Below are 20977 nucleotides of genomic sequence, written 5' to 3' on the forward strand. Positions count from 1 at the left end.
GACATGCCATTTCCTGAAAGCATGTAGACATATGAGCTGCATCTGAGAGAAATCAACATTAAGCAAGTGTATGTTTACATGTACATGTATAAGACTTTGATTGAGTTTGGAGCATTCAAATCAGAAATAAAAGATGAGTTTTGGACTGTTTTGTAGGGTTCATATGACAACTCAGTAGGTTTTTTTTCAATTTAAAATAGTTGAACAGCTGTATTGATATTCATGTGCATAAGGTTGATTTCTATCTATCGCAGCTCATATCACATAAGATTTGTAGCCAAGATTTTAATTTTAATAAAGATGCTACTGACATACCTGCTCAGGATTTTGTCCATCATTTGCATAGATTCTGGGGTCAGCACCATTCTGTAGCAGCATCTTAAATTATGGATAATAAATATAGATTAAATTAAGTTTTATTGTACAGGCTTATTATTTCTTTTACAGTAGAACTGGTCTTTTAAACCATTGTTTTTCAATTGTACAGCAGTTTTGGTTGAAAATAAGAAATTATAATTCTAAAACAAGACAGAATTCCGATGATCAAAATTTAACCTTCTTTTGTTTCAAGTAGATTATTTTTTTTTCAGAGGAAATAATCTACTCAAGCAATCGCTATCTCACAAGGTTCTTTGTAAACATTTTCAATGTGGCAGCAACCACATTGGATATCCAAATGTTCATCAGTGTGTACTTTGAAACAACCATTCAAACAAAGTTTTAGTATTTTAGTGAATTTAGGGTCAGAACTTCGGAGATTTCATGAAAAGAGCATTTTAATGTGGTTGGTTGAAGTGGACATGCAGAAAGAAGTCAAGTTAAATCTGTTATCCTTTTTCAAAAATTAATAACTTTAATGCAGGCTTTCAAAATAAAGAATGAAGTAAATTGAAATTGATTTTGATGTTGAAATGACATGCAATCACTTCATGTTAAACTATGAAAGAATTCTAGAAAAATTAGTTTAAAATATTTTTTGTGCAAGGAATATACTGCACAATTCTATTCTTAGGCATTGGACAACACCATGTCTTCATGTACTCTGATGACATTGCTGTATGTAATCTACTCTGATGTACACCAATCTGGACAAATTGTCTGGACAAGTCTGGTTTAATTACTGTGCATATTCAAATGCCAATTACTAAAAAGTTTTACCCATTTGCAGATGAAATCATGCACATAACAAGCTGATCAACTGGTAAAGTATTTGAGCTCATTGTTTAATTTAAACGGTTGTTACTTCCTTATTTTTTTAAAAAACTTTTTAAGAAAAATTTGTATGGGTTCCACCGAACCCAGTGTCGCCTACTTTTGCTGAAAATCGAAGGCTCAACAAAAATGAGGAAAAAAATCAATAAAAATATTCCTCTTGATACTATCTTTTGATTGTAAGAAGCTTCTGTCCAAGTTTGGTAAAAATCCAGGATAGTTTATGAATCTAATAAATGTTTGAAAACTTTAACTGCAGACTGTATGTAATGTTAACTGGAAGAAAAACTAAGTCTATTTATAAGTAAAATACAGATACACAGGTACAAAATATTAACAAAATTTCCTTCTAAATACTAGCTTTTGATCATAAACAAGCTTCTGTCTAAGTTTGGTACAAATTAAAAATAGTATAAGAAAGTTATCAATTTTTTTTAAAATTTAACCACAGAGTGAATGTATTGTTTCCTGGCCGAAAATCTAAGTCCATTTTAAAGTAAAATATGGAAAAAATGGATTTGTTTTTTTACAAATTTACTTCTTTTTACTATCTTTTGATCATAAACAAGCTTCTGTCCAAGTTTGGTACAAATCCAGAATAGTTTAAGAAAGTTATTAGAATTTTAAAAACTTTAACCAAAGAGTGAATGTAATGTTTCCCTGCAGAAAAACTAAGTCCATTTATAAGTAAGATATGGAAAAAATGAAATTTTATTTTTACAAAATTTACTTCTGGATACTATCTGATGATCATACACAAGCTTCTGTCCATGTTTGGTAGTAATCCAGTATAGTTTGAGAAAGTTATTAAAATTTCAAAAACTTTAACCACAGAGTGAATATTTGTGGACGCCGCTGATGACGATGACGACCCAATGTAGGATCATTTAGTCATGCTTTTTCAACAAAAGTCGAAGGCTCGACAAAAAAGTCATATTGTAAGTTTTTGCATAATTCACATCAAATGTGTCTTTAAAGGGAATTCTAATATGACATGCTTCTTTTGTTTTAACATGGGTAGGCATTATATTCGTGGAATATAATGCTTACCCATGTTAAAACCACAATAAAGTATAGCTTGCATCAATTATTTCTTAAAAAAGTTACATTTTAATTTGTTTATTATGTTCTATCAACTATCATGATAATGACATTTTTCAAGTAATTTGTTCTAAACAGTGTTTCCATGGTTATTAAGCTATTATCATGTGTTCTGAAAAGAATGTTGAAATCATAATAAAGGGACATTTATAATCTAATTTGTATTCTGCTCATTATATATACCATGTAAATTAATTCCCTTTAATATCAGCAGTACATTTTTGTTGTTTTGCTTGCACATGTAATTTTGCTATGTATTATACCGTTATTATAAAGTTTAGTGCCTTTCCTTTTTATTTTTATTCTACAATGATTAAAGAACCCTTTGTGACTTAATCTGATTGCTGCTAGTAATATATAGGAAAATAGTTACCTGGCAAGCTTCTAAATGACCTGCAAACGCTGCTCTATATAATGGAGTTCTTTTGAACTGTCCCTGCGTGTTTGGGTTAGCTCCCCTATCAAGTAGTAATTTTATAGTGTCTGCATTACCACCATCTAAAACAAAGTCATTGATTTCAATAGAATAATTGATTATTCAATCTCTGTCATAATTTGAGTTATTAATTATGTAAGTGCTTTATCTCTAAAAATATCAGCCTGCCCAATAAAGGTAAACAACTTTATAATAATTATTTTTTATGCTTTCTATATCGCTGAATTTATCTTATTCTTTACAACAATTAACATTCTCTTCTTTAAGTGACATAATTTTGACTTTTTCAGAGGTACATATATGTAAGACAGTTAATGGAAGCAATATAAGTTAAAGTGAATACAAGAATTATATTTAATACCTTTTCATTAGAAACTGTTAACATCTTATATAAGTAAACTCTTACTTTGTAACTTGTTATGTGGTAACACAAATTTTAATTTTTGATATATTACAAAATACTGTTTTTGAAGATACATTTACTATAAAATAATAAATACAGAATACAGATAAGCAAATTTTGGAACTGTGGATATAAAATGATTTACTTGCTGCCTCTGATATAGGTGTATTTTCATTAGCATCTTCACACTCCACTATAGCCAGTAAATGTCTGTCTCGTAAGTTTTTACCAATCACATCATTTCCTATGTTATTCTTATCATCCAATTCTTTTACCTGTAGAATTAGAAGGGAAGTAAATGTTATGTTGTCAAAAAATAACCTGACTATAAAAATTTTCAAAATACATTATGAATTTCATGAGTGAAAACGCTAAAAAAGCAGTTTTCAAATGATTTATGAATCCAAGGGGAATAATGCCACAGAAAAACTTGATTGTCCAAACAAGATATTGTTGAAATCAACCTTTGAATATGTCATATCAAAATCTATCCCAAATTGCAAAAGTGACATGTAATACATATGTATTGCAGTATGAAAGGAGATGTTGAATATATATTAATATACAGCAAACCAATGACAAAAATTATATAATCCAAAAGACATCTATTACAGTTAACCCTATCTATAAACTTTCATATTCCCATTCAAATTGGTTTTATAACACAGTCAGTCTCTTTCATAAATTGTTCAAACATACTTCTTTAATTATTTGTAACATTTCTTCATTGTCTCCATCAAAAGCTGCTTCCAACATTCTTTTCCTCCGTTTTCTTTCTTCTGCCTTTCTCTTTCTTTCTTCTTCTTCTTTCTTTCTATCTTTCTCTGCTTGTTCTTGTTCCATTTGAACCAGTTTCAAAAATGCCTGAAAACAATATTTGTAAATTATAAAGACATGTTTGTTGTTATGCAATAAATGGTTACACTCAGAATTTGTCTGCTGCAGTTTCTTTTGAGCCAGTTTCTTATTTTTGAGATATTTCATTTTTCAAGTGTTACTATTGTGACAGAATTTATATAATTCAATTGCACAAAGTTGCCAAACCTTGTATGAATAAATAACTATGAATGTCTTCTTTTTTGTATCTTTGGGTTGCTCAGAGATCTCAAAAATCTTTTTATTCATATTTCAAACCAATAATAAAATTATTCCTTTGAAAATGGTATTTATAAACAATGTGGGCTTTTCAAATGTACAGCCATCTCCAAGCAGATTGGGTACATTAAACTTAAATCTGAATTCATATGTGGAATAGGTCATAGGTGTATTGGTGGTGTGAGATATAAAACCAACAAAACAAATAACTGAAGAACAACTAGGAGGCAACATTCAGTCTTTAAAAAAAGCAGGTTGTATTATGTCATCTGCTTTGAATTCACAAAAGCCCTTGACCTTACTCTTAGTGCAGGGTTTTAGTTTGGATTGGCAGAATGTTCAGCCATATACACACTTTCATTATATGTGCAGCCATCTACATTTGGGTATGCAAATACAGAACCATGCCTTGGAATTACAAATCATGCAGCTGACTCTTGAGTGAAACAATTACTGGAGAAATTGCCTGTTACAATGTACTATGACAGAGTTAAAATGACTTTCAAATGTGTTTAGGTTTAATGTTAATGTTGAGACTCAAAGAATTTATCATTAACTATGTTTTATATTATATATTCTACTTGGACAATAAGTTAATATATATCTAATTGATAATGGACATTTTACAATCAAAGTGACAATAATGCCTCAGGGCTTAATCCTTTATCCTTCTTAAATTAGAGACATTGCTAAAAGAGTTGTATTAATTATTTATCTTTCTTTATCTGGATAATAACTTGTTTATATTTGTCAACACATTATGTAATAATTGATCTTAGCTTATTGTTTAATTCTCATATATATATATTGTACTATATTGTAAAAGACATAAGTTTGGAAGTCACAGGCTTGGTGACAAGTTCCAGTCTTGGAAATAAATTATATACTAAGTGGAATTAATCTTCTGTGTATTACTGCTAGTTTATGGTGCATGGTTATTTAGGTTTAACATTTAGTTGTGACCGAATCCTCATATCAGTCTCATAGTTTTAGACTGTGGATTTCTTGGTCATACATGGTCGAGGACCGCCTTTTCCGGCAACCTCAGCAGCACAGCGAGTTACCCCCCAAGAAGAAAAACTTTGTTTAGTGAAAGTATGAACTACTCATTTCAACCACAGTGGAGACAATGGAACTATTTTCCTTGCCAGCTACCAACAATGCCAACATGTGGAAGATGTGGAAATAAACATTTATATAAAGTATGCTATTCATTAACTATGAGTTGCTATAAGTGTAAGAAAATAGGACATTATGCAAGGATGTGCAAAACTAGTGATAAACCGAAATTGGAACTTAATGCATTGAATTCAAAGCACAAAAGCAATAGGCAAATTCAAAGAGACAAGAAGAGAATGGACACATACATTCAGAACAAGAAAACATGTCGTGAACTGCCATTTTCGAACTTAAAGGATGCAAATTTTGGAAAATATTTGGATGTAACATGTGTGATTAAAACAGAACTGAAAAATGTTAAGCAGAAATACAAGGATAATCAAATTGACCAGCAAAATCATGTGAATGAATTACAGTCTCAATTAGAAAAACTAGTAAATGAAATAATTCAAGCTCGGCAAATAATTACCAAATTCATTGACCAAGCATCAGATTTAAAGCAGGAAAATGAAAAACTCTCAATAACTGTAGACCAAAACAAAGAGTCAGAAGCTGATACAAATCAAATACTGGAAGAACTTATAAAAAAGAACAGTGAACTATCAGAGGAACTAGAGGAATATAAAGAGTTCGAAGAAGAAAATACAATGTTTGATTCTGACGGTGAGGAAACATATTTTATTACGAACAAAGATGTGGACAAAATGCTGGAAGAACAAAGTAACACTCATCTAAAATTAGTTTCAAAACTTGAGGATGAAAATAGGACTCTAAAAAGTAAAATAGAACATCTGACATCAGTTCAATGTGCAAATTCAATCATCGAGAAACAAGAAACTAGACTTAATACAGAGACACGTATGTCTCCAATGGATATTGTTGACAAATTGATTCAAAACCAAAATAAAAAACATTCAACCAAAAGAAGTTCAAAGAATTCAAAACGCAAATCTCGTGTTTCCAAAAATACATCTTAAGATTTAAGGTGTTATTCAAAAACATGTGGAAATGTTTTAGTCGGACAGGGAGAAATGTATGACAGAGTTAAAATGACTTTCAAATGTGTTTAGGTTTAATGTTAATGTTGAGACTCAAAGAATTTATCATTAACTATGTTTTATATTATATATTCTACTTGGACAATAAGTTAATATATATCTAATTGATAATGGACATTTTACAATCAAAGTGACAATAATGCCTCAGGGCTTAATCCTTTATCCTTCTTAAATTAGAGACATTGCTAAAAGAGTTGTATTAATTATTTATCTTTCTTTATCTGGATAATAACTTGTTTATATTTGTCAACACATTATGTAATAATTGATCTTAGCTTATTGTTTAATTCTCATATATATATATTGTACTATATTGTAAAAGACATAAGTTTGGAAGTCACAGGCTAACCAGTATATTTTAGATGTCAGAATGTTAAAATGTGGAATTCAAATCATTGTTATAATTTAGTATTATAGTTAAGATATTTAGCACTAGCTTAAGAAATAATTTACTTGATAAATAGTTAATATAAATCTTCACAATTTTAGATAAGTGTAAAGCAAATTATTATGTAATCCCCTGAGGCCTAAATGACAATAGAGAATTAAGGATTAAAGAAGTGTTATATATACAAAAAGGATTTCTTACTTTTTAAGATGATTTAAGTTATGTCACAAAGACTTGATATTTGGGAATATAGATAAATAAGCATTATTATGTAAATTAGCTATTTGAGTATTAATGTTATGTAAATTGAATAATGAAACAATATATATTAGTTGACCATGTAGTTAGGGACACTTGTTTGACAGTCACATATTGGACACTTGTGTTTTATACTTGGATTTAGACAGTTGTATTGAATTGATATTAGACATGCTGTTTTAATATGTCTCATGAACTTATGATGTGATTTAATTGTGATTGATAACTTTACTGAATGCTGATTAATAAACATTATATATTGAACTTTGAATCTGTGTTACGTTGACATGTATTCATATCAAAGCTACCAGCTAGTTCCCCCAACCTAGCAAGATGAATAACCAGGTCAGGAACGTCCAATGTACTGGCCTTGGTTATAGTACCTCATGTTCTAATTTATTCATAAGTTCTTCATAGTCCAACTTTTCTTTTTTCTTCTTTTCAAGTATTTTCTTTGCTCTGAACTGTCTATATTTTGTCTGTATAGTCCTGGCAGAGTCATCTTGTTTGGTCCAGACTTTTTCTTTTGGCTTTGCAGGTACATTACCTTTGGATGGTGCATTGCCTTTAGATGGTGCAGCTCCTGGCTTTTTTGCACCTGTGAATATGGAAATAGCATCAATAATCAATCTTTCTAACATATTTTTATCACCTATCCACTTGTAAGCTTAATTTGTATTCAGAATTATCATATTTGGGTGGTTGATTATCAATTTTGATCATATTAAATTGTACAAATAAAGATACAGCTAGGTGTAAGTAACTAAGTTTTGTTTTATCAGAAATGCTAAAATTTGGATTTTTAAACTCAAGTTAAAATAACATGAAAATGAACACTGTTTACATACATGTATTTATGAGAACATAAAAATTATAAATTTCCCTAATAAGACAGGAACACAGACTTCTTATAATGGAGTCAAAGAGTCTTATCTTGAATCTTTCATGTTAAAATTCTTAATGTCTTAAACTACTCTTTGTAACAGAAAATACCTGTTTAGCAACCAATTTAAACTAAAAAAAAAAAAAACTCAAACATACAGTACATATTTTTGTACAATGTATTTTTATGGCCCCGCAACGAAGTTGTTGGTGCCATATACTTTTACCCTTGTCCAAAATTCCGATATTCAAACCATTATACGGAGCTTTTTTCTAAAAGCCTTCAGATATTGGGATGATTTTTGGTATGTGAGTTATTAAACCATGATGAGTTACAGATCAAGTTTAAGTTTCATTCCGCTCCACTCATTTTTGCCGAAATAACGGGCTTTGGACTTTGAGAATTTGTTGAAAATCGTTGAAAATCACAGTTATACAGTCTTTTCTAAACGCCTTCAGATATTGCGCTGATTTTTGGTATGTGGGTTAACCATGATGAGTTACAGGTAAAGTTAAAGTTTAGTTCTGCTCCATTAATTTTTGCTGAAATTAAGGGCTTTGGACTTTGATAAATTATTGAAAATCACAGTTATACAGAAAAAAAAATTCTATACGCCTCCAGATATTGAGCTGATGTTTGATACGTGAGACTACCATCATGTTTGTGTCCACATGTGTTTATATTGAAATTGCAGATTTTTCAACTTTTTGGGACGGGGCCATACCTGTCGCTTTGACACATCTAGTTCTCATTATGCATGCAGATTCACTAATTTAACATTAATACTTTTAAAACAAGGAATAATTTGAATCTGGAATCTGGAATAAGTTTGATTCTGGAAAGTTGATAGAAATATATGATGAAAACTAATCAAACTAAATAGGGTTAGCATTAATTGTACCCATGGCTAAGGGGGTTAGTTAGTTAATACATAAATTTATACCAGTGAAAATAAAGTTAACATGCATGTATGGCTAACCATATTTAGTTGGGTTAGTTCTCATCATATATTTTTTATCTACTTTCCAAAATTCAAATTTATAACAGTTTCTCATAATTACTTTTTTGAAGATTATTTTCCGATACAAAATTATAAAGATTGAATGCTCAGATGATGATTTCTTTCCAAACATGTCTGAAAATCTGAATTTACACCTTGAATTAACCTGTGTACATGTAATAAAATTGAGAATGGAAATGGGGAATGTGTCAAAGAGACAACAACCCGACCAAATAAAAAACAACAGCAGAGGGTCACCAACAGGTCCTCAATGTAGCGAGAAATTCCCGCACCCGGAGGCGTCCCTCAGCTGGCCCCTAAACAAATATACACCCATGCATGAAGTATGAACTGTTACCTGCTGCACAGAATGCTCTTTTTTGGATACATGTACATAGATGAGATTTATACCCCCACCCCTATATAATGAAGTCACAAATGGGACTTTTTGGTATTGGAAGCCATTTTAGTTATGTAATTCAGCAGGGGAAAAGAATATGTAAAAAAAAATTAAGTTGCCAAAATGCATAATTTTATAAGCATCTAATGATGATTATAGCCTCATCAGGTTCTGTCCTTCACAGACTTTATTCAGAGGCAGAATAATGGATTACAAGTTGAGCCCTCTTGAGATCAAGTACATGTATCCAGAGGACAAAAGTTATTTGATCATTTATAATAATTCTAACAGTATTAACTTTCTTTAAAAGCTTTGTCTGGGTCCAAGTTGACTTTATTACTGAATCACAGACAACTTGGTCTGAGATTTCTCTGGATAGAATACAAAAGAGTTATTTTGATTCGGTTCACATATATAACAATACAGGGGGTCTCATTGGGATGTTCTGATCCCGGATCCTGCTTACTGTTTTGTCAGATTCCTGTATCCAGCTAACACTATATATGTAAGCAATTCTCATTTTTTTGTAATTTCCCATGTGCCGCTAGACTTCATTTCCTGTTTTCAAGGCACAATAATTTGACTTTCATGTGTCACGCTTACAAAAAAATCGGCAATCCTGCATCACGCTTAGACCCCAATGAGACCCAAAATATACAATCATAAGCTCTAACTCTAAGCTTATGTCATGAGCTTTTAACCGCGCTTTTTACTGAGTTGTCGCCGAGGCTGAGTTGTTTCATATTCACTTGGAGTACTGATAGGATTTTTTTGCATAGCTAGAATTAGGGTTATATTGAAAACAATATCATTACAAATATTAATACTGTACCTGTTGCAGGTGCACCTGGGACTTTCTTTCCAGGTGTAACTTTTGCAGGAATCCCTTTTGCAGGTGTCGATTTCACTGGTGCTTTTGCAGGGGCTTTCGTTACTGGTGGTTTCTTGGGAGGCATGCTTATAATTACGACTACAATGAAATTAATCACTAACAATTGTAAAAGCGAAGTTTAGCGAAGAAGTTCATCCGCCATGTTGTAAACAAAGCTATCCCGCACTTAGTAATCTCAATATTTGAAAATCGATTGGATAAAATAATTTTTGATGTTGAAAAAAACTTAAACAAATACGGAAGGGAAACGCCACTCCGTAATAGAGGGGAGTACAAGTAGCTGGTGGTAAGATGACAACACATATCACAGAACGATTGAATCAAATACACAAACTTTGTGAGAAGGCATTGATATCAAATGGTAAATAGTTAGTGTTAGGACAAGTAATTGTTTAAAATCGAAAACGTTTTTTTTATGTTTGTGATACATCTAAACCCCAATCTGTCAGCTTTCCCTTTAGTATGAAAGTCCCTTTCTTCGTGTTCTTTTTGTGTAACATAACCTTAATAAGGTGAGGAACAATTCCTCTAATGAATAAAAATATTGAATCAAAAATTTTCTGAGATATGACTGTTTGTCATATGTAACCGGAAAGCATGTATCTACTCTACTACAAATTTATATCGTCATCACTGGGATTCGAACCCTGGTCGCCTGCGTGACAGTCAGTGCGTTTACCCACTGAGCCAAAGAATCGATTCTCTAGCTCAGTTAATTTAGACTGGCTTTATATGTTCTACCTGTACTAAGGGGAAGCAACCCCACTACACTATTCCCCCACCTCAAGAGTCATCATATCTTTATATATGACTCTTAATAACACAAACCCTGGCTATACTCCAGATAACCATTGTGGATTTTTTAGTTGGGTGCCAAATGTAACCAGAGAGCATGTATCTACTCTACTACAAATTTATGTCGTCATCACTGGGATTCGAAACCCCGGTCGCCTGTGTGACATTAAGTGCGTTAACCCACTGAGCCAAAGAATCGATTCCCTAGCTCAGTTGATTAAGACTGGCTTTATATGTTCTACCTATACTAAGGGAAAGCAACCCCGCTACAGTCATATAAAAGCACATATTTATTATGGCATTGGCTAATTTGGAGGCTCCGGCTAAATAGCGATTTTTATAATGTTTTGCTATTTTGCTGGTCTTAATCTAGTCCAAATAAATGTATATGACATCTTGAAAGGCTTTACATTTTTTCTTCGACCCCTTACATCGTCCTAGGAAGGTGTCAGAGCAGAAATTTAAAAAAGCATTCCAAGACGACATAATTATTTGGACTAGTCAAAATCAAAACTAAAAAGGAAGTATATACATTAAGAATGGAAAATAAAGAAACATACACTTAAATATACCATGTACAGAGAAATATGTTCTCTGAAACATTTTTACAAAACATGCATATTAGTAATTACAATTGATATTCTTTAAGTCTCTTAAATATGTCTTCTTTTTTTTTTAGATAAAAAAGCATAAACATTGATAAATATTAAAATTGATATTCTTTACTTTATTAGGAAGTCTTTTAAAAAACAGATATAATTCACTTGAAGCAATTATGCATACATCCTATAAAAAATCTACATTCTAATAAAAACCTTTAATAAAAATATTCCATTATTTTTTAAAATAAAAAGTAACATTCAACAAGCTCAAAATGCTTTACAAATGTTACAAAACCATGCTTTGATTTTGGTGCATTCTTAGACTGGCTGTGACAAAAAATGGATGTCACACCATCCCAGATCAAATTACATTAGAATATATGTAACTAGTCATTATCTCCCTTGTCACACTATCCCAGAACAAATTACATTATAATATATGTAACTAGTCATTATCTCCCTTGTCACAATATCCCTGATCAAGTAACATTAGAATAGATGTAACAAGTCATTATCTCCCTTGTCACACTATCCCAGATCAAATTACATTAGAATAGATGTAACTAGTCATTATCTCCCTTGTCACACTATACCAGATCAAATTACATTAGAATAGATGTAACTATTCATTATCTCCCTTGTCACACTATCCCAGATCATATTACATTAGAATAGATGTAGCAAGTCATTATCTCCCTTGTCACATTATCCCAAATCAAATTACATAAGAATAGAAGTAATATGTTGTCTCCCTTGTCACAATATTCCCGATGAAATTACATTAGAATATATGTAACCAGTTATTATCTCCCTTGTTAAGTTGTTTATACTCCATCTTTATTTACACCTAGAATAATCAACTCTCATGACTTGTATGGTAAATCAGTTCTTATAATTTATCAATTGTCTACAATGATGAATTTTAATTCTTTATAAATATAATTTTGCAGATGATAATGTGTTGAAGCAATTGAAGGACAAATGTACCTGTTCCATTGATGTTTGTAAAAAAACACCAAGTGAAGAGAGTTTGATTGAGCTTCTGAAACAATATGCTCAGGTAAAACTAGAACTCGTAGAAAACTAGAAGATATTTTAAATTTTAATGTAGGTAGTTGCTAAAATATATATAGAGATCATAACTGAACTTATATATATGTATGCACATTGATTTGATACAGTTTCTAGAATCTAGACATAATTGTTTGATATGGTTCAGGACTAAATAGTTACTTTCAAGCACGGATGTGCAATTAAGGTATTACAAATTAAACATATATCTATTTATCCTGAACACAAGAGTACTATGAGATCATCTTTACTGGAGGGATGGCTGGTTGTTGTACAAAGTTATGGAATTAAACAATTTAGACCTACTTTGTCTCTATTCAAAATAGCTGAAATATCTGGACATTCTCAGAATTGCAATGCAAGTCATAATGAATCATATTTTTTTTTATGAGTTCTTTAAGATAGTAAACTATGATAAAGTGAATTCGATAATAAAATAGATGATAGTGATGGGAGCTGCCATGATTGACTCTGCTGCATGAAGAGTTTTTCCACTAACCATAGCTAATCCTTATGGAAGGAAGACATTTTATTTATACACATCTTTATATTAGTGATATTGAGTGCACTGAAAAGTGGGTAGGAAATGTTAAATGACATAAAGAAGATAATACTTTGGTACTAATGCTGAAATAGTAAAGTCAAGTGGTAAAACAGTATTTTTGAATGTGTACAGGTTAATTTTATAGGAACAGATCACAATCAAAGAATGTCCTTTTAACATAACGTCATGTGTGCTCTTAGTTTCTGATGATAATTTACCATGAGTAGTGTGATATGAAAAATTAACACAAAAAAGATCAAAGTAAAAGTACACAAAGTAGCATAACTTAAAATGTTAACAAAAAGGATCGAACAAAAGAAATTCTGTATTATGTTATTGAAAAAGTTACAATTTTCCTGTCCGCTGTCTAAAGTCTGCATGAAGTGTACAATTAAAATAAAAGAAAAATTACTAACAAAACTATGATCTTTATAACAATAAACCAATGGTTGTGGTAATGATATGTTATTCATTGCAGATAGTTCTAGATTATACTTACGTTGATGAAACCAAACTTGTAGAAGAACTATTTCCACAAGACACTTGTAAAGAAAGGATACACACCATATTTGGTAATAAGATTTCTTTTAAGATGCCATTGCTTTAATAATTGACTCTTATTATCTTGACAAACATTTAAGTCCAAAGTGGAACAGTGTTTGGACCCACGACTGTAATAAGTATACATATTTACTCCTTATATCTCTATTTTCACTTGATTCAAGTTAATTTCTGTGGTCCCAAGCAGATTGATATAATGAGAGTCTACTGTATATCAAAAGTTCATTTAAAGGGAACCCACTAGTGAAAGGTCAATTACATGTGTTATGAAGTTGTATGAGCATTAGTATATCTAATTCTAATACAATTTTTATGTACCAATTTTTTTTATTGGCTAAAAGTTGCCGTCAAATCCACAGTTGACCAGGCATAACTAAGGAGGAACCCGCCATTTTGAATTGATTGAATCAACAAATGTTCTAATACTGCTATATAGTTGTAAATAAAACAACACCTACCTTGAATTCGCCATTTTAATGTAATGTTATTGGAATTTGAATCGTACAGGTAACGTAATAACCTCAAGTATGTAAGTTTTCAATTGTATGACGTCACGTTTATCAATGACGTCTTTGCGCCAAAATCATTTATAAAGTTTCATGGATTTTTTTTTATTTGTCGAAATTTAGACATTTTATCAAGTTTAATCATATTATTTCTTTTTGTAAACAATGTATGATTCCGTCCTTTGAAAAGACTGTAATGATTCTTGATTAACATCAGTGCTTTATATATATATGAAATTATGCAATGTAGGATACATAGTATTGACTAGTTCAGAATGGAATTTCTAAACTTCAAATAATCTTTTATAATATAATTGTTTTATATGTTTTTAGTTTGGATAGATACAATAGAAGAACTTGTAAAGAAATGTCTCCCAGAAACATCAGTAAGTGTTAAAAAATAGATCAGTACAACTAGGGTAACTGAACTACTGATATCTGTAAATATTATAATTCATTACAAACAAAAACCTATTTATTGACATTTTTTAATGTTAATAAAATGACCCTATTATTATTTTACATTATCAAAAGGGAAATTTCTGTAAAATTAACATATATATTTTTTTCAAGAAAAATCTATGTAGTAGAAATTATATATTTGACAAATTTAACACAAGTTTAAGAAGTTTTGTTGTTGATTTTATGTGCTTTCTACACAAATGTTCAACTATGTTAAAAGAATTAAATGAGTTATATTTCAGATGATAACAGAAATCTATGCATTATTTTTTTCAAGTTTCAATTATAGTTCAAGGAACCAAAAGTTGTATGCCAAATTTTAGAAATATCTGTGACATAGCCATGCCCATTTACTGTGACTTGACCTCAAAATGTGCACAAGATTAACACTTTTAGTTTGTTTTCCTATACATCGTTGTGACGTTGTCACAAGATTAACACTTTTAGTTTGTTTTCCTATACATCGTTGTGACGTTGTCACAAGATTAACACTTTTAGTTTGTTTTCCTATACATCGTTGTGACGTTGTCACAAGATTAACACTTTTAGTTTGTTTTCCTATACATCGGTGTGACGTTGTCACAAGATTAACACTTTTAGTTTGTTTTCCTATACATCGTTGTGACGTTGTCACAAGATTAACACTTTTAGTTTGTTTTCCTATACATCGTTGTGACGTTGTCACAAGATTAACACTTTTAGTTTGTTTTCCTATACATCGTTGTGACGTTGTCACAAGATTAACACTTTTAGTTTGTTTTCCTATACATCGGTGTGACGTTGTCACAAGATTAACACTTTTAGTTTGTTTTCCTATACATCGGTGTGACGTTGTCACAAGATTAACACTTTTAGTTTGTTTTCCTATACATCGGTGTGACGTTGTCACAAGATTAACACTTTTAGTTTGTTTTCCTATACATCGTTGTGACGTTGTCACAAGATTAACACTTTTAGTTTGTTTTCCTATACATTGTTGTGACGTTGTCATGAATGTGCATTGGTTTTAGCCAATCAAATGTACAGAATTTTTTTAAATATGTTAGGTATTTATAATGAAGTTTTAATTTATCTCTTAATAATTGTTTAAACATGAAAACTAATTGTCATATATGAAACCCTGAAAATATTTAAGTTAGTTTAAAACTTTCTATTTATAGATGGTAGACTGTTTGGGACATGAACTAGTGGAATGTATCAATTGGAGGAAGGGTGCTTTGTTGTATATGTTATGCAGTACAATTAATGGTGATAGTAACAGAGAAGACCAAATAAATGATGAATTTTATATGGTAAAAATATATTTTTGTGATGTTATTATTTTTGGTATTAAAGGATAAGTGTAGAGTTGATTAGATTTTTTTTAAATCCAAATGTATTTCAAGTATGTCTTCAAATGCACACAATCTTTTCATCATCAGTAATGAATAATATTACTTTCAAATCAATTGTTAAATTATCAAGGAAAAACATAGAAAACTATTGACTATTTTGGAAAATTGAGTTTTTTCATTGAAACAACTTAAAATTTATGAAACTATAGTGTATTATTTATTTGTTTGCATTTTGACCAATCTATGTTCTATTTTTTATAACATTGTTTTTCATATTATAGTCATATGTATTGATATTTTTATCAAATTATTGAACCAATAAAGCATTTTTATATAGACTAGACTGTTAGTTTTCCTGTTTGAATGGTTTTACACTAGCCATGTTTGGGGCCCTTTATAGCTTGCTGTTCGGTATGAGCATAGGCTCCATGTTAAGGAATGTACCGTGACCTATTATGGTTTACTTTTATAAATTGTGACTTGGATGTAGAGTTGTCTCATTGGCACTCATACCACATCTTAATTAAATTAAATTGAGTGACCATTATATCATGTATGTTTCAGAATGTAAAGCAGGGTATAGAGTACTTACAGCAGATGTTAACAGGTCGTACCAATACTTCTGAATGGGAGGGTGATCAGGATGCTGTTAACTTAGTAAACATGGGTAACTTCATTATTCTTTACTTGCTATCGAGATGTCTGGAACCTTTTTAATTTAGTCTGATATCGTTGTTAACGTTTAAAACCAACTAGCAGAACAAGCCACCATAGAATCATAAGAAAGGAGAATGTTTATTTTTTGGTTACCAGATATCAGTACAAGTGATTGTCTATTTAAAACCCTGACACCTTTAACAAATTGGAAACACATGTTTGACCTCATTTTGTTTCTGTCCCCAAAAACAATAATCAAACAAGGATAAATGATTTTGAAAATTCTAGACAAAAACAACTCATTTTAATTCCTCTCAATATTTGAAGCATTGAAGCAGTTGGTCCACCTCTGATATTTGTTGTAAAAACCCAGTCTTACACCTGGTGATAAACTTATCAATTGTAGGTTAAAATAACTATAGTATTTCATAACATAAGTGACAAAACTTACAGGGAATTTAAATTATGTAAAGATGGAAATGGGTCATTTGATTTTAGCCACCCTTACATACACGGCTGTACTGAGCTATAAGAAGTAACTAGGTATCAGTAATGCATTGTTATTTAAAAGAATATTTTCTATCTTTACAGGTATATACAGTGACACACACTTACTAAGTATGATGTATGCTGGTGAAATGTGTTATTGGTTATGTAACAAACCAGGACAAAGCACTTCTGACTTTAATCCAAAGGTTATAGGACAAGACTTACTATCAAAATATATTGTGTGTGCAAAATTACCAGTTATGTATGGATGGTCAACAGATAAAGCTGAAGAATTTGTAAAAGTTATGTCATCATGAGTTGAATAAATATTTTTAAGTTGACTATAGATTTTAACTGTGTAACAGTTATTGATTTGGTGAAGTATGGTGGGCAGACAGGCAATCGGTGGGCAACAGTTTGGCAAGCAGTGCTAACAGTTTCTGTGCAATAACTTTTGAACTGTTCAACCAATGTTTTTCAAAATTTAGTATGTTTATACTAAAAACAAATTGCAACTTTTATTGAGAAAATTGTCTTGTCAAAATAAAGAAGAAGTTGCAAAAAATAAAAGTTGTTAATGTAGGATCTCTATATGTTTTTTGTTCTTTTTATACGCCCCTTTACAAGATGTATTATGGTATACCTTTTTTCGTCTAACTGTCCATCTGTCTGTCGTCAACAAGTCAGACATTAACTCAATAAACAGCTGCGCCATGATCGCATGATACGCCCAACGTCTTGTGTGGAAGTTTTATGCAATAATCATAAATAGTTTCTGAGGAAGTTTTAAGCAATAACCATTTATTGTTTTTGAGACACAGCAGGACATGTGAAACCCCCCCCCCCCCACCCTGTTTTTTTTTTTACAAATATCACTAAAATAAAATTTTGAATCAAACCAAAAAGTAAACAGATCTTTAAATTAGTATAACAAAGAAGTGTGTACAGTTTGAAGCAATAATCATAAATTGTTTTTGAGATACGGCGTGACATGTAAAAAAAAACCTCTCCTTTTTTACAAAATACCTAATAACTCAAAAATAAAATTTTGAGTCATCACCAAAAAGTATACAGATCTTTAGATTAATATAATAAAGAAGTGTGTAAAGTTTTAAGCAATAATCATAAATCGTTTTTGAGATACGGCACGACATGTAAAAAAACCCTCCCCCTTTTTTACAAAATACTCAATAACTCAAAAATGAAATTTTGAGTAATCACCAAAAAGTATACAGATCTTAAGATTAATACATGTATAACAAAGAAGTGTGTAAAGTTTTAAGCAATAATCATAAATCGTTTTTGAGATACGACGCGACATGTAAAAAAAACCTCCCCCTTTTTTACAAAATACTCAAAAACTCAAAAATGAAATTTTTAATCATCACCAAAAAGTATACAGATATTAAGATTAATATAACTAAGAAGTGTGTAAAGTTTTAAGCAATAATCAAGAAACGTTTTTGAGATACGGTGTGACATGTGAAAAAAAACACACCCCTGTTTTAGTTACAAAGTGCCGTAACTCAAAAAGTTTAAATCTTATTTTCACCGAAAAGTATACAGATCATTTGACCATCATAAGAAACAACTATAATAAGTTTCATGAAATTTGGGTTAGTCGTTCTCAAGTTACGGTGCGACATGTTTACGCCGGACAGACGGATGGACGGATGAACGGACGGTACGACAGACAGATGGACGGACAAACGGACAGACAGACAGACAGACGGACATATAAAAAAAGGGGGATTTTCCATTTTTCAGACAGTAACTCAAAAATGCTTTCGGCAATTCTCATGAAACCTTGGTGAATTGTTTATATCTATTGATGTAAGCTCCCTTTTGAATTTCATAAATTTCAAATATGACATTGGGGAGTAACTGAACTTTATTCGCTAAAAATATGACGGGCGTATAATGTGCTTATGGGGCAGCTGTTTATTAGCCAGGTAATAAATTTGATTTGGAGTTTTCAGTATGAATGGTGGGCAGGCATAAGAAATTAAAAACAATAAAAATTTCTTATCATTGTGGTAAATTTTGGCTAGAAATAGGGCCAATGAAGGGTCCTCAATTTATTTATTTCTTTGATAAGTTATTGCTCATGACATCATAGAAGTCAACTATTAGCAAACAAATCAATTACAGTTTTGATCATTTCCTCTTTATGCTGTTCTGACAGAGTTTTGTCCCTTGATTCCTTTAACAATGATATTTATATATGTAAAGGAATCCCCTTTTTGCTGCCAATTTGACAGTCTCTTGTTGTGTTGTTTGATTACAGTCTCATTGATGTGAATCCCACATCCTTTTCATATAAATTAAATGCCCTGTTTACTATATTTAAGAAAAAAACAATGGAAGCCATAGATTTGTAGAAATATACACATTGCCTTGGACGTGATATTCGTTAATTTTATCCAACCGTTTAGCAATTAGGGGCAAAAACAAGAGTTTCCTGGTTAATGGACAATTACTTAAGACAGTTTAAAAGCAGTGTAAGGGAGGTAATCCAAACAACTATTGGATTACCTCCCTTATACTGCTTTTAAATTATGTATAAGGAAATGTTGCATTATCTTGAGGTGATTAGCTGTCAATTTACTTTTAGAAGTTACTATTAGATGCAGATTAAGGAATATTAATTTTAGCCATGATTATGTTGGTCATTTTCTATTGTAAGACTTTTATGATGTATTTAAATGGGTAATCATTGGCAGTGGCGGATGCAGGAATTTTCGAAAGGGGGGGTGCTTGCCCAGGGCAAAGGGGGGGTGCAGGGGGGGTGCAAACATATGTCCCGATTCAAATGCATTGATCGGCCAAAATAAAGGGGGGGTGCGGACCCCCGGAACCCCCCCTCTGGATCCGCCACTGATTGGAAATTTGAAATGAGACTATGACCATATTTTGAGGGAAAGATTTGTTCTCATTTCAGATTTCAGTAAGTAAAAAGAAAAAAAAATCCTAAAAAAAGGGGAGGGGGGTTTAATACACAACAGCATAGTGTATTGCACAAAATCCAAAAAATAAGGGGGGTATTTTTATTTTTTTTTAATTTTTTGTGAAGGGGTCAATTCCAAACAGCATAGTGTATTGCACAAAAGCAAAAAAATGAATATGAATTCAAATCATATAACCAATTCTAATTTTCTTTGAGTACAGTTATTCTGTGTCAAAAATCTATTTTGTGTCAAATATTTAATTACAATCAAAATTCAGACCTGTATCAAGTGCAAATATTGTGTCAATTTTTGCCCCAACTGTTCAGGGCTGGACCTCTGCGTTCGTATGCAGCTGTGATCGGCAAAGCAATTTATAAGCTGTTGTTTTTGACAAAAGTTTGGTTCTCAGTAAATGTATACAATAAATCAGCAAAAGATCTAAGATGATATGTAGAGTTGTTGCATAAAGTGTATGTCTTTCTAATCTATAATGTGGTCTTCATCTTTTGTTTACTCCAATCGTCAGGATAATTATCAGGATGAGGTTTGTTCCTTATGATTACCAAAATAAGTTGGTTTATAGTATGTTTGTCTGGTCTTAATATTTGGCCTAGATCTATACCAAGCTTACGTGATCAGCTGAAGTTTTCAGCCTTAGGTTTATTTCCTAATAAATACGCATGACATGTCAACCATATTTGCTTTAAGTTGATTTCAATGAGTGTAAGGAAAATTTCATATGTCTTTGACCTCAAATTCCATT

General features: G+C 31.2%; 2 protein-coding genes across 2 annotated transcripts in view; one reads left to right on the plus strand and one right to left on the minus strand.

Moving 5' to 3' along the window:
* Window positions 1-10480, minus strand: part of LOC139491705 (IQ motif and ankyrin repeat domain-containing protein 1-like) — a 28706-nt gene extending 18226 nt beyond the window's left edge. The window contains exons 1-6 of the mRNA XM_071279536.1: window positions 10186-10480; window positions 7454-7668; window positions 3852-4016; window positions 3298-3427; window positions 2687-2811; window positions 316-378 (exon numbers count right to left, since the gene is read on the minus strand). Of these exons, the coding sequence (XP_071135637.1) occupies window positions 316-378; window positions 2687-2811; window positions 3298-3427; window positions 3852-4016; window positions 7454-7668; window positions 10186-10309 (822 nt within the window). The 5' untranslated portion in view covers window positions 10310-10480. The remainder of the gene's footprint in view (window positions 1-315; window positions 379-2686; window positions 2812-3297; window positions 3428-3851; window positions 4017-7453; window positions 7669-10185) is intronic.
* LOC139491712 (RAB7A-interacting MON1-CCZ1 complex subunit 1-like) lies at window positions 10462-17855 on the plus strand. Its single transcript, XM_071279547.1, has 7 exons — window positions 10462-10606; window positions 12593-12702; window positions 13736-13829; window positions 14658-14710; window positions 15947-16078; window positions 16685-16787; window positions 17369-17855. Exons 1-7 carry the CDS (start codon window positions 10537-10539, stop codon window positions 17581-17583), a joined length of 777 nt encoding a protein of 258 aa, XP_071135648.1. The 5' UTR covers window positions 10462-10536; the 3' UTR covers window positions 17584-17855.
* The last annotated feature ends 3122 nt before the right edge of the window (window positions 17856-20977 follow it).

Source organism: Mytilus edulis, chromosome 1, assembly GCF_963676685.1.
Source record: "Mytilus edulis chromosome 1, xbMytEdul2.2, whole genome shotgun sequence".
Classification (NCBI taxonomy): Eukaryota; Metazoa; Mollusca; class Bivalvia; order Mytilida; family Mytilidae; genus Mytilus; species Mytilus edulis.

Coding starts and splice junctions, on each gene's coding strand:
- LOC139491712 (XM_071279547.1), top strand. CDS start 10,537: ATGACAACACATATCACAGAACGATTGAATCAAATACACAAACTTTGT. Junction 10,607..12,592: donor GAAGGCATTGATATCAAATG/GTAAATAGTTAG, acceptor ATAATTTTGCAG/ATGATAATGTGTTGAAGCAA. Junction 16,788..17,368: donor TGTTAACTTAGTAAACATGG/GTAACTTCATTA, acceptor CTATCTTTACAG/GTATATACAGTGACACACAC.